At 41.4% G+C, this 18,783-nt stretch overlaps 1 protein-coding gene across 1 annotated transcript; it reads right to left on the bottom strand.

The window, feature by feature from the left end:
* Positions 1–324: 324 nt before the first annotated feature.
* Positions 325–18,356, bottom strand: tomm7 (translocase of outer mitochondrial membrane 7 homolog (yeast)). Its single transcript, XM_084328016.1, has 3 exons — positions 18,202–18,356; positions 6,436–6,484; positions 325–1,107 (listed from the first exon to the last, which is right to left on the bottom strand). The coding sequence occupies exons 1-3, from the start codon at positions 18,302–18,304 to the stop codon at positions 1,092–1,094; spliced, it is 168 nt and encodes a 55-aa protein (XP_084184142.1). The 5' UTR covers positions 18,305–18,356; the 3' UTR covers positions 325–1,091.
* Positions 18,357–18,783: the final 427 nt, after the last annotated feature.

Here is an 18,783-nt window from a genome sequence, read left to right as displayed (position 1 = left end):
GGATCAATCGGTACCAAATTTCGGTACCTTTCCATGTTTAGTATAAGAGTGTAATATACTAGACAAGCGAGAGACTTTTCTACAAATATATATATTACTGTCCCGTCTCTTGGGTATTTGGAAAGACCGGACGAGGTCGGAGGAGTTTGATCATATTTACTGAGGACGGGCAAAATCATTTCAACCTTTATTTAAAATCGTAAGCGTCGGAGGTTTCCCTCATTTACAGATGATATTTAAACATTTAAAAACAAAACATACATGATCATGAGATTTATTGTGTGTGGTGTATTACAACAATAAATAACAATGTTCTAAATAAATAACAATGTTGTAATTGAGAAGTTGAATTGGTTCAAATGCGAACGGTACCCAACCCTAGATATTGTCGAATTTGACTGTAGCACCACCCTTTGTTTATCCTCCAATCACAACTGTCGCTTCCCCTGAGCAACCGTTGCGATTGGAGGATCAAGAAAAGAGGGTGGGGCTTGACAGGTGAATAATTTACTAGTCTGGCGTTGTGCCCTAATAATCCGTGTATCCCTTTCAAAATAAGTTGTATTATGAACCAAGGCCATCTGCAGCACATCGACCGGCTTTCAAAATGGAAGGTTCACACGTTTACTTTGTATGAAAAACTTTTTTTATTGCCAGAAACAAGTAAACTGCCAACTCGAGACATTTTCTTTGATAACTTCTAGAACAACGTGGCTCTGAGAGAAAGCCAAAGACAACATTACACGTTCCAAAACAAAACACCAGAGAGAAAGGTCCTTACAACGCTAAAGAAAGAAATGTCAGCTTGATCCAGTCATCCACCCAATCAGACAATGTACACGTATGACTATATAACGGTATATATAAGTGAGCCATTATGAATCATATTCCCATTATTAGAGCCACAGATATATTCATACATGAATCCAGCTGAATCCAGAGACCTCGGACAGTAAGACGAGATTTCTTGACGTTGCTGTATTAATTAAAAAGGGAGGGGGAGTCCGTTTCCAGGGTGATTGCAAATGGCTGGCAGGTGGAGTCATGTGACCATGACCGAGGGAGGTGATTGGCCCGGTCGGGGGTTCTCTTCAGCCCCATAGCAAGCTAGGAGAGAAAAGGAATGTGGTTACGTCAAAGCAAGAGAACTGAGATTCAGAGGCTGCATTTTAACATTTAAGTAGTCGGACGTTTCCTTAGGGCCCCCGGCTACAGCCATCCATCAGTCACTGAATGGAGAGATTTTATGGAAGGTATTACTGTCCGTTAGTTTGTTTTTAAATTAGAGCCTAACGTAGTCGAGCGTTTGCAGCTTCGGTTGGCAACGGAGGGCGACACATCCGTCAGTTCCAAAGGTTCCTCCTCGGTAAAAATGGTTTTTACTTTTTAGTACTTAAGTACATTTAAAAGTAGAAACTTTTGGACTTTTACTCAAGTGTGTTCTTAGCCAGATACTCTTTCACTTTTAAAAGTATAATTTCTCTGTTCTTTTTACACCCCTGCACGCAGTACATATTGGCTGACATCAGGCGAGCACAGTTTCTTGTTTAGATGCTTTACTGTGTGAATGGACCTGGATATGAAGTCATAAAGAGACGGCGGCTGGCAGACGTTTCTGAAGGAGCTTCGCTCAGGAAGTTTTGGACCCAATAGCCTTTCAGACGGGTTTTTACGACGGGAACTTTTCCATGGAAGCGCCGCGTCATGTTTACGAGGAACTACGGTGGTTTTAACTTCTGCCACGGTGGGGGCGGGGCTTAAACACCGGGCTGTTGTGAAAGAGGCTGATGGAGAGACGCCGCTGCGCTGTGACCCGATGGAACCACAACATAATGGCCCAGGTACGAGGGAGCCGATTGGATGAGCAACCAATGGAGTTAACCCCCACTCCTCCAGAAGCTGAAGGTCATGACCCCTCAGTGACAGTTTCACGCATTGAGGAAGCGAGACGGTTATCATGTCATATGATAATAATAAATGTTGCCAGAGTTTGGAAAACGAGTTTCATATGTGCATAATATTAAATCAAGTTTCTTTTCTCTAGTTTATTAGTTGTCATACAGAAGTACAGAATACTTTTATATAAAATGCTTCTTTCTGTTTTGCTCCAGAGATTGTGCTAGATAAAAATAGATAAGTATAAAATAAGTATAGCGAGTATAAAATAGAAGTCAAGTACGTAGACAAAAGTGTTCAATATATATATACATATACATATACATATATACAATACAAGTATGTAACCTTTAGTTAACCAATCACGTGATGTTAGACAGAGTATATATCACTAGACAGAGTATATATCACTAGACAGAGTATATATCACTAGACAGAGTATACATCACTAGGCAGAGAGTATATATCACTAGACGGAGGGTATATATCGGGATGACTTTAAATGGGTTTGCTCTCGCATATACCTGCTTTAACACATTTGAGTGCCACGCCCCTTCCGGGAAGTGACCTGGCCTTGCCGTCCATTAACCCCATGTAAATGTAGTTGTAGTTTGTAGAGCTAAACCTATATTTTATAGTATAGCTATGGGTCTAATAACGCTGTCGAGTGTCAGTGAGTTGCTTCCAGTCAACGTGCAAAAAACTGATTTTTTTCATCCGTACATCTCTGTTTTGAATATGAATATAGTTTGGGTGCTTCTGAGTAATTCCAGGGAAAATACACGAAAACAGCGTTTTTGTGTAATTCAATAAACACGTTGTAATTTTTCACCCGATTATCGGATCTTCCTGAAATCAACGCTAGATCATCATTATTATCCTTCCCGGTGCAAGCATGCAATGTGGTTTAGACCGGCGCCCCCCCCCCAACGGCAAACAGCCACACACATAAAACACAGATAGCTTCAATCGCGGTAGAAATAAATATCAGATCAACGCAAGCTTTCATATATAGTGTCCTTACCTGGTATCTGATGTAATGCAAAAAAAAGAATCCAATTATGTGATCGCCATTCCAGTTATCCACAGCGATCCTGTCTCCGACGTTGTTGGGCATTGCACATCAACGGGCAGGCGGGGTCAGTTGTCCAAGCCATCCCTACAAGCGTGTGTTTTGCCGGAGTGTTTAGGACCCGCCCCCACGCCGCAGCTCGGTAGAGAAAAGAAACTAACCCGTTTCTAATGGGGTGCAATAATGGCCGAAGGCGTTAGAGGGCGGTATAAGACCGTCTGCCAGCTCAGACACACTCAGAACACAAGGTGCCCCGCTTAATTATGGCAATAGCGGTTAAAAGAAATACCGTGAGAAAAACGTAGATCTACGTTTTCCGGCACTCAACCAGTTAATGTTACCATGCTAAATGTATATAAATTATTTTAGAATCTTTATAGTTATCTTTTTGTACTTTTGATTAAACTCCAAAAAGAATAGTATGAGGCGATACAGGGTCCACATAACCAAGGGACCTGGGGGACAACGCGGGTCTTGAACTTGGTCGGGTTGACCTTTGACCTCCGTGGGCCTTTAAAGCCACTAGGAGAAATGTCTGGATGGAGAAAGGTATAAATTACGAGTGTGTGCAATGGAGGACACCTCTGTTCAAAACGGATAGCGGAGACGCTGTTCGCTATAAAAAGGGTTTTCAAAGCAGTAACAGATGCGTCTGCTGGAACCAGGAAGAACCATCTGCAGAACATATATATGTGTCTGCTGGAACCAGGAAGAACCATCTGCAGAACATATATATGTGTCTGCTGGAACCAGGAAGAACCATCTGCAGAACATATATATGAGTCTGCTGGAACCAGGAAGAACCATCTGCAGAACATATATATGCGTCTGCTGGAACCAGGAAGAACCATCTGCAGAACATATATATGAGTCTGCTGGAACCAGGAAGAACCATCTGCAGAACATATTGTCTGCTGGAACCAGGAAGAACCATCTGCAGAACATATTGTCTGCTGGAACCAGGAAGAACCATCTGCAGAACATATTGTCTGCTGGAACCAGGAAGAACCATCTGCAGAACATATTGTCTGCTGGAACCAGGAAGAACCATCTGCAGAACATATATGGCCAACGTTACAATTGTATTTTACTGGGAGCATTTAGTTTGATACAAAAGCTGAAAAAAAAACACAGGGACTTGTTTATGAACAAATGCATTTCAGTTCCTTTGTCCTTTTAATGTATATGGTTGGTGGTGTCCTTTATTTGATATGATGCCATTTGATGATCTGAACAGTGATGCCACAGATTACTTATAATCCGATTACTGATTACTCCTTTAAAAAGTAATCTAGTTACTTTATAGATTTCTTGATCTTTGAAAGTAACTAGGTTACGAAGTGTAATCGGATTACTGGCTTGTAAAAAGTAACAAGTTAGATTACTATTTACTGAAAAAAGTAATCAGATTACAGTAACTAGTTATTTAGTAACTACCGTAAATCCTCAACTATAGGACGGGTCTTGTATTTACCTCCGCTAGAGAGGCTTATATAAAGAGGCAGGCCTTAATTTCAAAAAATGACACTCGTGGACATAATCCCTTCATTTTCAGACTTTTATTGGATTATTATTATTTTTTTAATACATACATTGTCTGTCTACATTTATTTAGACTAGCATTGGTATTTAAATATTGAGTGCAGTCGAGTAATTGTGGGATTAACGTAATTCACACACTGAAGTTGGAACTGTCTATACTAGGTTGCGGGGTCCGGGGACGATTTAGCGTGTGGTACCTACCTTCTCGACTTCCTCAGTCGAATCGAGTTGAATCAATAACAGGCAATAGCTTTAGCTGACGTTATCATAGCATCATGATCTGTAATGTGTCAACTGGACAACGCCAGCCTCGCCTGCCAACGCCATATAGATAGCGAACTTTAACGTTTGCAAACAAAGTCAACGTCATCCAGCCGACACCACAGATCTAGATATTATGACAACGTTAGCTAGTGGCTAGCGCTAAAGCTAACGCCAACCAGAGGGAAACGTTAATGTACGGTAGTCAGTGTAGCGAGAGGCAGCACTTGATTTGCATTGGCAAGAGTTTCTCATTCTATATCACGGCACGGAAAATAAATTAAAATACTTTTTTTTGCGACCTTATATTGGAGACCGGCCTTTATTTGTCTGCATGCATCAAACCCTCTGCCATTATAAGAGGCCCGTCCTTTAATCGAGTACCCTCCACTATTCGAGGATTTACGGTAGTTACTGGCATCACTGGATCTGAAGACGCGTCTGAAAGGCTCTACCTGCTCGTATCGGCGTTGATTTCGTTGTTTTTGGTGCAACGTTGACGGGACAGACATACAATTATGGTAGAATAAAATAAAATATAAATGAAATTAACATAGAAACTATGTTACATAGAATATAATTACAAAATAAAAATAGTGCACGATGTGGTCAAGTATATATACACGAATTACAATAACAATTATAATACAGTTGAATATTTACTAAGGCTGTAATGTGTTATTAACGCGTTAACGCACACATTTTTATTTATTCATTAGACTTCACTCAGGTGTATTATTGATACTCTCATTGATACTATGTTTGTTTCTGACTCAAAGTGTGTGAGAGAGAGAGAGCGAGAGAGGAGAGAGATGAGGAAGGGGCAAGAGAGAAAGAGAGCTGGGGGAGAGTGTGTAGAGAGAGAAGGGGGGGGTCCTCAGCCCTTGTGTGGGTGAATGTAACAATATATATTATCCCCTATTATTTCATGCACACTTTATTCATCGTTTTAAATTATTATTTTCTTTTAACTTATTTTGTGCATCACTCTGTTTTGAATTTCGGTTGACTCCAGAACACAGCTCTCGTCGCTGGCTGCCCCCTGGTGGAGACATCTGCACTCTGCAGTCTCATCATCAGTCTCAGGCTCCCGACTGCACAAGCCGACTGAAGGCAACTGAAATCCACTCAACAGTCCACACAGTAGATCTCCGTGAGCTTCAGTCAGCATGTAGAGACTTCCACTCTGCATTAGTCGGTGGAACGGCAGCGATTTGAGCTGAGAAAGGGCTCTGGCAGATCTGCATTGTCGCTGAAGGTAGGAAACGGGGCGAGAGGGTTTCAACAATCACAACAACCATCCCTTACAGGCGCGATTAGTTTCCCCGGTGGTGAAGAAGAAACTAACCGCTCTTCTAAGCGGCCTCGTGACGCGGCCTATGTAGCGATAAGGAAGTCGGCTACGCCCAGTGCAGCATTTATAGACGGCTGATGCAGAATAATAACTTTCATTCTTAGTGGCGATGTGTGAATTCTTATAACCTCAGTGTCTTAGTCTGTAAACGAGGGTAACCTCAGTGTCTCTTACGAGTTGAAATAAAGGTTTGAAATTAAGTGCGTGCGCTCGTCAGTACGTCCCACGTCAGTACGCATCCCTTTCCAGACCTCGAGAACAAGAGTTAAGAAGAGAACCAGTGTTCTGGAGAGGAATCCATATTACACACCTCAGGATGGTGGGTTCAGGCATGCCTGGGTCCGCTCCCCGCTTGAAACCTGTGAGGCGAAAAGACAAAAAGGAACGCCCGTTGGAATAGACGGTCGACTTGGGCTTCAGAATGTGGATTCTGGAAAAGTAATTTTAAACTCTTGGGATAAAAAAAAAAAAAAATTTAAAAGGAAGATCCACCCTAAAATGGAATTGACATAATGTTATGTGTCCCAAAGGTGAACATCGGAGAGACAAGGATCAGATGTCATCAAGGGACAAATCATGGATCCGCTGATATTATGAGCAAACCGGTGTGTCGTTCCAACCCGACCTATGAATGACCCAGATTTGTCAATAGAAAATGTAGTGAAATTCTGGCACAACATAATGTGGAAGTTTACAGTTGGATTCACAGCATGACGAGGCCAAGTTGGATTATTTACAACATCCTTTACAACATCCTTGGCAGCACTGATCTTTAAAACAGTGTCGTCTTGGCACCGAGCGTGCTGCATCATCACTGCAGTCAAAAATGCCTGAAATGAAATTCACATTGTGACCACATCTGACTCACCCACCCTGCTGCCGGAAGGGGTGAAAATAAAGCATATCCTTCCCCGTGCGAGGCTTCGTTCACAAGCCACAGATTTCAACAGAACGTGGGTTTGTTTCCCCGCTGGATACAGGTGTTACTAGGTGTCAAGAGGGCAGATCAAGGGCTTGATTACCTCATTTGTGTTTAATATAACTAATTTAAATTGTAGTATGTATTATGCATTATGTGGTGACAAAAAAACTTAACACTTTGGTTGCCTAAGGTTAAATTAATGATATACCATAGATTGCCAGCGCTATTTGTCTATGGAGAAAGTCCCCTTCTTTGCAGGGCTATAACTTTTTAAATTCTATTGCTACATTGCCATTATTAGGGCCCATTCAAAGTCCTATATGTATTGTTCATTGTGTAGCAACGTTAAACTTTTTCATTCACATATTCATAGTAAAGTATGGTCTAATGTATAAGTATGTTTTCATCTCTTTCTGCAGCTTTCTCCAGAACGTGATATATAGCCCCAAATGCATTATATTGATGATGAAATACAGTTTGATGGCAATCGGGGCGATATAAAAAATTCCAACTAGACGTACTTCTAGAAGTTACTACACGTCATCTGATGTTGACCGGATGGGCGAGGGGGCGTTTATAATTCCGTGGGCAGCGTTATACCAATCATCTAATGTGGGTCAAATGTTCATCATAGCAGTTAGTGTCGAACACGGTAATATTACACGCTAAAACTCACCCCAGTCTCCGCGGGCCGTTGGGCGATCAGCGTGGGGTAGACAGTTTTCCATTATGGGATGTTGAAATAGTCGGTCCATTTCCAGGTTGTATAATAATATATACGTCCAAATCATGTTGTTTTTTCGAGTTATTTGCAGCGATCGATGTTCACTGTGTGAAGACGGAGTCTCTCTAACATTAGCGAGTGCCCGGACCCCATATGGAGTGAGTCCTACCGGGTTAAAGGTTGACATCCGGTTTCGATCTGCCGATCGGCCACCAGATGGCGATCTTGAACCGCTAGAGGATTGAGAGGAGATCACACTTGTGTCTCAGGCCAGCGGAGGGACATTATGGATCAGATCGCAGATTTTTGAAATATTGATATAAAGACGACGTAAAGCGTCCCCCGGCAACTTTAGCATCGCCAGCAAAGACGTCTAAAGACGCCCCCTGGCAGTCAAAGTGTTAATATGTTTATTGTGTGGGCATTTTTCAGTATAGGTAATCTTATTCAAGAACATTATAAGCAGTAACATCTGCTTGACACCGGTCATGATGATATACTCCAGTTACTAGGGGTGGAACGGTTCACAAAATGGACGGTTCGGTTCGTACCACGGTTTTGGGGTCACGGTTTTCGGTTCGTTATATGTTGTTTTTTATTTAAAAAAAACTCAAATCTAAACATGCTTCTCATTTATTAAATAAAATAAAATAAAATGTTTACAGTGTTAGTGTTTACAGCCTTAAATAATGTTTGGCACACAAAGACCGAACTGACTGTTATGTCGGTATTTCATGCCCCCCATTGAGTGCCGACGATGCGAATTGTCGTTTTATTGGCGATCTGAATTCATATTTCATCAACCGAGTCTCCCGTTGGTACAGCAGCCCCTCTAGGAGCTCCGATGGGAAAATACCGCCCCCTATCGTCTATCCCTGTGTAACTGCAGGCCATTCGATTATACTGGTGGATGTGTGGTGGATGTGTGGAGGCGGAGTAGTTTATCAATAAAGGAATATCTTATTAGTTGACATGCAAAAAAACAGAATACCTTCACATGGAATGCTTTTTCAATAAACGTGATCGATATTTGGAATGGCGATCAGGAATTGGAATAATCTTCTTGGAGAACATCTGATCTAAATTAAGGAATCTATGTTACCAGTCTTGGGGTAATCTGAGCTGTTTTGACCTATATCTCAGCGTGTCCCGTATGTGTGCGTGTGTGTGTGTGTGTGATGTTGAGGAAATGAGGTAATCGATTTCTCAGCTCGCTTCTATAGCGTGCATAAGTACACGTATACTATCGATAATCTAGCATTTATTTGAAAACGATTCATAAATAGGCAGACAAATGCCAACGTGTCTAGTGTATTCGAGAATATTCCAATAAATGCCGTTTATGAGGGAATCTTTCTATTTTCTGAAAGATGAGAAAACGATAGCTTTTCGAAATGCTATAAAAAGGATATGAACCGATTAAAAAACAATCCGTTTCGACAATGTTGACTGCAAACAAGTCATTGATAAGCGACGGGCAGATTAGACACATAGCCATAATTTAAAACATAGATTATGCGTTTTTAACGCTATCATTGAAGTGGGTGGCGGCATTCAAGGGGGTAAAAAGGAAAACACGGCCGGCATTGAAAGTGTTAATATAAACACAAAAAAACAATGTCAACAATGTTTAAATTCCCTGATTGTCAGTTCTTAACACTTTGGATGCCACCAACGCTATACGTCGTTAGTTCATGCCGCCAGTTGAGTGCCCGCCAACGACATATATAGTTTGTTTGCCGTATTTCTTTCCCTCAAGGCATCTGAAGGATCGATTGTGCTCACCGGCCCGGAAAACTTGTGGATTATATATTTACAGGACTCAACACTGTAATCAATAAGCGTGATCGATATTTGGAATGGCGATCAGGAATTGGAATAATCTTTTTGGATAACATCTGATCTCAGGTAAGGAATCTATTTTACCAGTCTTAGGATAATCAGACCTGTTTTCACAGAGATAAGCTTTTTCCCTATGTGTGTGTGTGTGGCTGTGATCGCTGATGAGGAAATGAGAATATATTTTTCAGCCTGCCTCTATAGCGTGCATAAGTACACATATACTATCGATAATCTAGCGTTTATTTAAAAACTATTCATAAATAGGCCGAAAAATGACAACGTTTTTGTGTATGCTAGAATATTCCAGTAAATGCCTTTTATCACGGAATCTTTATATTTTCCTTGAAAACGAGGGATTTTCAAAATGCTATAAAACGAAAATGAACCGATTAAAAAACAATCCGTTTCACAACAATGTTGACTGCAAACAAGTCATTGATAAGCGACGGGCAGATTAGACACAGCCATAATTTAAGACAGAGATTATGCGTTCAAAACGCTATCATTGAAGTGGGTCCTGGCATTTAACCATGTTTCCCATGTTAATGGCGGGCACTGAAAGTGTTATGGGTGAGAGTGAGTTTAACCCATTATAGTACCGCTAACCGCCCAGTCACTTCACAACATCTGAAGTCCACGTGACGGCTCTTCGCGGTACCATCCGTTACATGTATATATAATATTAGCATGGTATTTCGATCCATAGGCTAAAATACCATGAAATACTGAGGGGAAAGAGTTTTCAGCCACTCATAACAAGTCTGCTCATCAGTCAGTTCCAATGGGTTTTACGGGTTCAGAGGACTTACAGTGAGGACACATCCCACGCAACACAGACCCGTCTGATAAGATTCCTCTGTAGAGGATTCCAAAAACTAGTGGCTAGAAGCAGCCGAGAAACTGACCGGATGACACAGGATGATGTCTGCAGTCGAAGAAGAACTTCCCCCCCACGTGTTGCGCAAAGTATTCTCCACTTCAGTTCAAAAGCGTCATCCAGAAACATTGGCATGTTGTCGAGTCAGACGCCAAATTGAAAAGATAATGTTTACATGAATGCTTTTGTTCCCGGAAAATACGCTAGCTTGGTCCGCTATCTTTAGCTGTTAGCAATGACAGCAGATAGCTACTGTAGCTAGAGCTGCCGCGGTTACCGCATTACCGCGGTATCGCTGTTACATCACGCCCACCGCAGTGTTAAGCTGAATACCGCATCACTGCTGTTTTTTATAATAATAATAAAGTACCCTGCTCTGTCGAGGTTCCAAGCGGGTAAAAGCATATCTATGGGTAGAAGTGGTACCAGAGAAGTCACGTGAAACACTGCAGACCACTGATTGGTCAGAAGAGAGACGCGTCACACGTTGGAGCGTCCTGCACAAAAGCAGAAAGCCGCCATCCTTAATGCCTCGCTTAGGATTCATTTCATTCAGGATTTGTTTGCAGCAGGAACAAGTGCAATAAACAAAAAAGGATGGATTCACTGTGTATTCTGCCTCATTTATTGATGAAACAAAACCGACATCAATCCAATTTACCACCGAGCGGAGAGTTTAGTGTCACAAAAAGATTGCTGATGTGTTAAGCTTGTTGTTAGCCTAATGCTAACGCTAACGTCAGCAGATAGACACGAGAGGTAACGTTAAAGCTTGTAGAATAGACACAATGAGAGGTAACGTTAGCTTTAGCAGAATAGACACAACGAGAGTCTGGTTAATGTTGTTATTGATTGATTGATTGAAACTGTGTTAAACTCTGGCTTACTGCAAGCCCTCACGGACATAGCTATGCTCACGGAGCTTTCATGCTGTACACCAGCGGCCCCGTCTCCCCACACGGAGACAAACGGAGTAGTACCTGCAGAGGAAAAGGAACGAAGTAATAGGTACCTAAAGCGAGTCGAGTCGAGTAGGTACTATGCAGTGGAAAAGCGCCATTAGACTAGAGGCAGGCTATATGCTATAAAGAGTAGACTACAAAAAAAATTCATTCAAACTTTTTTTTTTGTGCGGTTACTGCGGCGGTAGGAAATATTTCGCAAATTTGTGCGGTAAGGAAAATATCAATACCGCGGCAGGCCTAACTGTAGCTCACTTGTTGAATTATCTCACTTTGATATTATGTAAAAACGAAACCATATGTTAACGTGGAAGCTCAAAGCATCAACGATGTGACTTTCAGAATGAATGCTTTTGTCCCCGTGAAGAATGTTAGCCTGCTGCGACTCACAAATATGTAGCTGTTGGCGATGACGGCAGCCAGCTAGCTTGTTTGTTTATGTCACATTCGCCATCAAGTAGAAACTTGTGGCTGATGTGGATAAAACCTTGAGGGCTACACCACGCCAGGATTAGTGAACACAGGAGTGACATCAATGAATGAATGCAACCCTGTGTGATCTGTTCGTTTTTAAACAAGCCGGTCAAATTCACAGTTGAGTGAGTTGCCTTTTTCTGTACCCTGGTATGCTAGTGGTTTAAAAACGTCTTGTAATTGTTTATTATGCTAATTATACTATGAGGTATTTAACTATTATTCTTGATATACACGATTTGTCTCGTCACCTTTTTGATATATTATTTCCAGCATGTATCTCTCTACTACATATTCTATTGTGGATTATTGAACGTGTATGTATTTGTACAGTTTTCACTATAATTGATTGCAGAATAGAAGTAACTGAGTTACCATACAATATACTATGCAATGTACTAATATACAATACTATATAGTGCAAAGCAGAAATGGGATGAGGTACAATTTAGGTACAATTTACAGTAAGGTTGCAGTAAGGTGTATAAATGGCTACCGAGTTACGTGAGAGCGCATGTAACAAACAGATATAGACAGTAACTTTAACAAAGAGCAGGCTCCTGGTATTCCCATATCATGCTACTGACATATCAGTTGTCCTCTTCTGTAAAGCCTAGTCTCCACCAATTTCATCACAACAGTTTTCAGATCGCATGATATTATAGGATGCACCTATGATCTTTCCAAAATCAGACAGCAGGGGGCGTCCTTCGCACAAGAGAGAACTAGCGTCAAAGAAGAAGGAACTCTTCCTGGGAATGTTACCTGCTGGGAAATGTAGTTTAATAAATAATAACTTCTTAAATAATATAGATTTTTAGACAAGCCAGCTGATTGAAAAGCATACATAAGCTAAACGTTAAAAAAAAACATGTATTAAAAAATTGCATTTTTGTAGGGTTGAAACTACCCCATGTAGTTTTGAAACTGCAGATAATATATTTATATTTTTGATATATTATTTCCAGCATGTATCTCTACTACATATTCTATTGTGGATTATTGAACGTGTATGTATTTGTACAGTTTTCACTATAATTGATTGGCCTGTGTGCTATAGCCTACATAATTGGCTAACAGTGATGTCAGTGAGATGTGGGACTGGCTTAGTACCCATTATACACACACACAGGTCATGTGGGTTATTATTTGCCTGATTGAAACACTGCTTGTGTAATTATGAACGCATTGGGAGGTGTAATACAGTGTGTGTATATATCGATCAACAAACACGGGGAATCCCTTATGAAAATCTTGCGTTGACCCACTCAAAGACAACTACTTCCCGATTCCCAGTTATATGTACTTCTTATCCTATTTATAGCATGTGTGGATGTGATTGATTGAAAACTTTATTAACAGATTGCAGAATGGGTACAACACAGTACAGCTCAATACACACAATTGTTAATTGACCATGTGTGACCATATACTCTCTTCTCTGGACTCTTTTTGTATCACAAACAGTACTGTATTTGTAAATCTGGTATGTCGTAAATGTATAGATGTAGCAGTACTGTCTATCTGTATGTCATAAATGCAGGGGTGTAAAGTACTTGAGTAATTGTACTTTGTTACAATACTTAAGTACTGTTTAGGGGGATTTGTACTTTACTCAAGTATTATTAGGTTTGTATACTTTGTACTTTTACTCCATTACATTTCAGAGAAGAAAAACATACTTTTTACTCCTTACATTTAAAATGCAGACCTACAAAGTACAAAGTACAAATCTCACAGATCCAACCATTTTAATTAGTATATTGTAATTGTTTATCTGGCCGAACTAACGTTAAAAGTTATTAATCCTGCGACTGCAGGTAAACAGCCAATCAAATCCCCATCAATGGAAAATTAACCCGCCCATACCCATACCGATTGGTCCTTGTGCAACACTAGAAAGCGGGGATCTTTGATTAAACACCTGCTATCAGAAGAATAGACAGTCAGATCCGCATTATGCTGTGGTTAATATTGTGATATTATTCAGGGTAATCCAGTATTCTGTCTTAAATATTGTGATATTATTCAGGGTACTCCAGTATTCTGTCTTTAATATTGTGATATTCAGGGTACTCCAGTATTCTGTCTTTAATATTGTGATATTATTCAGGGTACTCCAGTATTCTGCCTTTAATATTGTGATATTATTCAGGATAATCCAGTATGCTGTGGTTAATATTGTGATATTATTCAGGATACACACCATTCTGTTTTTAATAGTGATATTATTCATGCTGTGATGTGAATGCCGTCCATGTTAGTTTACCTTCAATGGAGAAGTGCATTAAATAATTTTAATGCAAAAAAAGTGTCCTGTTCTTTAATTTCAGCATTGTCTATCGCAGAACACATTCCATTGTGGACAGAGTGTATGCTTGGTTTCATTCCAGCCTTGCCTAAACACCAGCTGATGATTTCACTAATTGGCTCACCTCTCCAACTAACTCACCTGGTGCAATGTATAGTTAAAATGAAAACTTGGCCCACGATGGAATGAGTTTGAGACCCCTGGTCTATCCCTTTAAAAAAATTACTTTTACTTTTTAGTACTGAAGTACATATAAAAGTAGGACTTTGACTTTTACTCAAGTGTGTTTTTAGCCAGATACTTTGACTTTTACTTGAGTCAGATTTTGAGACGGTACACATACTTTCACTTAAGTATCATTTCTGGGTACTTTTTACACCCCTACATAAATGTTAAGGCCTTCAGTAGGCTTTGTGATCTGCACGGCCTCAGCCAGCTAATCACCCAACCCACAAGGGTGTGTGAATCAACTCAGACTACCATTGACCTCATCCTGACCTCCGACAAGTCCATGATCTCCAATAAAGGGGTTATAGCATGCGGGTTAAGTGATCATTATATGATATTCTGTACCCGCAAAAAGCTAAAGCAAAAGGCTGGCTGTCACAAAACAGTCACATCTAGAGACCTCAAAACCTACTCTAGCGAGGCCTTTAACCTTGAACTGGAGAGCCTGGACTGGTCAGATGAACTCAATGGTACACTGGTTGAAGAAACCTGGCTTGGCTTCAAAACCAAATTCTCAACAATACTAAACAACATGGCTCCCCTAAGAACCACCAGGGTAAAAAATCGCGCTGAGCCGTGGATGCACACTGAAATACTGACCGCTATGAAAGCCAGAGACAAAAAATGCTCTGAATTTCGTAAAAGTCAGTCAAAGCTTACCAAAAGCACGAGCAGTGAACTCCAAGCCCACGTGACTGAACTCAAACTAGAAAGAAACAGACTAAGAAATGACGTAAACTCCATGATAAAAACTGCAAAAAAAAAATTCATCAATGACAAAACTGAGGAAAACAAAAATAAACCATGTGAACTTTGGAAATTACTCAATAATCAACTAGGCTGCAGTAAAAAACTTAAAACCAGGTTCTCAAACACATAAACATAAAGACGGACAACACGCTCATCACAGACAAACTGGATGTAGCCAATTACTTAAACACTTTCTTCACAAACATAGCCACAACACTGGTAAACAAACTACCCTCCCACTCAGGGCAGTATGGGGTAGAACACATAGTAGCATACTACAAGAACCTAGGCGTCCACAAAGACGATTTCAAACTGGAAATGGTAACTACAGATGAGGTACTCAATAAACTGAGCGCCCTCCAACCGAACAAGGCCACTGGCCATGACAACATCCCCTCCAAATTCCTCAGAGACTCAGCAGCCGCCATCACCCCAGTCATCACACACATAATAAACCTCTCCATAAAACAGGGACACGTCCCCAAGGACTTCAAAATAGCGAGAGTAACACCCCTGCACAAAAAGGGCAGCAAATTAGACCCAGGCAACTACCGCCCTGTTTCTATCCTTACATCCATCTCGAAAGTCATGGAAAAAATAGTATACGAACAGGTCGAAAAGTACCTTGCGGATAAAAATCGAATCTACGAATTCCAATCTGGCTTCAGAACATCCCACTCCACTGACACATGCCTTCTCTATTTGAACGACCACATCAAGCAAGAGGTGGACGCGGGCAAATACTGCGGCATGGTCATGCTAGACCCACAAAAGGCCTTCGACACTGTCAATCACACCATTCTGATTGACAAGCTAAAAGCAATTGGTTTTGATAGTTTATCAGTGAGCTGGATACAATCCTACCTGGAGGGGAGAGAACACATGGTGGAGGTAAACGGTACCCTAGTATCCCCCCCCTCACAGTGAACTGTGGTGTTCCACAAGGAAGCATACTAGGACCACTACTGTTCCTAATTTATGCAAATGACATGTCGTCAGCTTGTGACTGCAACTTGTTCCTGTTTGCGGACGACTCAGCCCTGCTGGTCTCTGACAAGAACAAGTTACAGGTTGAAAAAACCCTCAGCTCGGAACTAGGCAAAATCTGCATATGGCTCGCCGACAACAAACTATCATTACACATGGGCAAAACAGAGTCCATTCTCTTCGGTTCAAATAACAAACTCAACAAGACCGACGGATTCTCAGTTACAGTGGGTGACAATATTGTCACAAGGAAAGATGAAATTACCTACCTGGGTTCCTAGATCCTAGAGGCTAATCTTTCCTGTGACAAAATGGCATCCAATGTAATAAAAAAAGTCAATCAACGAACTCGATTCTTGTACCGGATCTCCTCCCTGGTAAACAAGAATACCCTGAAGACTCTGGCAGGAGCACTCATTCAAGGGTACTACGACTATGCTTGCACCTCATGGTACCAAAGCACCTCAAAGGCACTAAAAACCAAATTACAAACATCTCAAAACAAACTAGTCAGACTACTGCTTGACCTGACTCCTAGAACCCACCACACCCCTGCACACTTTGCCAACCTAGGATGGCTTAGAGTAGACGACAGAGTACAGCAACTTGCAATGGGCCTGGTCTACAAGATACACTACACGACCAAGGTACCCATGTACATGTCAAAATACTTCCCAAAGGTCAGTGAATACCACGATCACAACACCAGAGGGAGCTCCACAAATCATGTAAAACCCAGATTCGGCTCAAACAGGGGACTAAACACGTTTCGCAATTATGCCACAACAATGTGGAACGCCCTACCCAAAGCTGTAAAGGAATGTGAATCACTACCCACCTTCAAAAACACTCAAAGAACACCTACGGGAGACTGCAATTCAAAACTGGCCCCTACAAATGTCCTAACCCAGTTGTACAATAAAGACCAAGCATGGCTTTGTCAGGATTCCAATTGAGCTGTACTGTACCCATTCTGCAATCTGTTAATAAACTTTTCAATCAATCAATCAATCAATCAATGACCTGACCTGAACCCCAGAACCCACCTCACCCCTGCCCACTTTGACAACCTAGGATGGCTTAGAGTAGACGACAGAGTACAGCAACTTGCAATGGGCCTGGTCTACAAGATACACTATACGACCGGGGTGCCCATGTACATGTCAAAATACTTCCCAAAGGTCAGTGAATACCACAACCACTACACCAGAGGAAGCTCAACAAATCATGTTAAACCCAGATTCGGCTCAAACAAGGGACTAAACACGTTTCGCAATTATGCCACAACAATGTGGAACGCCCTACCCACAGCTGTAAAGGAATGTGAATCCCTGCCCACATTCAAAACCGCTCTTAAAGAGCACCTACGGGAGGCTGCAATTCGAAACTGGCCACCGTAAATGCCCAAAACCCCCACCACCTCCTAATAGACAGTCTCCTCCCGACCGCAGCCATGTATATATTCCCTCCCCGCCGTATGTATATTTCCCTCCCACCCACCCACCCCCTCCTAATGTACAGTCCCCTCCCCATCATATGTATATACTCTGTCAGGATCTAGGGGTAACAGTACTGTATATTTGAATACCGCTTATGTCACAAATGTATCAGTACTAAATACCTATATGTCCCTATGCCATAAATGTCATGTATGTTGTGTATGTCATAAATGTCTATATGAATTGAAAATGGGGGACCCTGATGGAAACAAGACAAACGTCTTTCTCAGGTCTGCATCCCCTTAACAATTGTATGTATTGAGCCATACTGTATTGTACCCATTCTGCAATCTGTTAAATAAAGTTTTCATTCATTCATTCATTCATTCATTCATTCATTCATTCATTCATTCATTCATTCATTCATTCATTCATTCATTCAATCAATCAATCAGCTGCTAGCCAGGCTGCTACTGTCTGTATGGCCTAAGGTTGGTGGTGCGCTAAGCTAACGTTAGCCGAGGTGAGGCTTAGTTAGTGCAACTAGCAAACATACTGACCCAGGTAAAGCACTGTGGGCACGAAGCCCCATCGGATGACAAACTGTCCACACTGGAACACCTGCTGCAGCCGCTGCTTGGTCTCTTTGCTGAGTTTCGCCATGTTTGTGTGTGTCTGTTCAAAGGCAGCGTTATTGTTACAGGCAAGGACGTGAGAAGGGAAGTGACGTGAGACGGGAAGTCACGTGGGCGGAAGCGTTGCTCGTAAAAACCAATTCTCGAAGACACTCTGACGTCACGAGACCACCGCCGCCATCTTGGTATTGGGGGAAACAAACGGATTTCTACTGATCAAATGTATGCGTTGAGCTCCGTTTTTATTACATATTTGATCACATTATTGTTCATTTCATAACCTTTTCATATAAATTGTTTTGAAAATATTGAGGTCAACGTGGCATTTCACTATTTCGAAAGCCTTTCTGGTGATTCTAAGCATAGATATAAATAGAACACTTGGAAGAGAGGACACGGCGAGATGCGCTCTGGGTAAAATCAGCGGGTTGTGTCTTCGGCGCATGCGCAGAGACTTCTGGGAGCGGGCGCCCAGCGCGAGCCAGAATGTTCGAGAAAGAAAATATA

The sequence above is a fragment of the Notolepis coatsorum genome (assembly GCF_963971535.1).
Source record: "Notolepis coatsorum genome assembly, chromosome: 13".
In the NCBI taxonomy this organism is placed as follows: Eukaryota; Metazoa; Chordata; class Actinopteri; order Aulopiformes; family Paralepididae; genus Notolepis; species Notolepis coatsorum.
The sequence above is the reverse complement of the archived record's forward strand: the minus strand, read 5'-3'. Positions and strand labels throughout refer to the sequence as shown.

Coding starts and splice junctions, on each gene's coding strand:
- tomm7 (XM_084328016.1), bottom strand. CDS start 18,304: ATGGCGAAACTCAGCAAAGAGACCAAGCAGCGGCTGCAGCAGGTGTTC. Junction 6,485..18,201: donor GCCCACAGTGCTTTACCTGG/GTCAGTATGTTT, acceptor TTCGCCTCACAG/GTTTCAAGCGGGGAGCGGAC.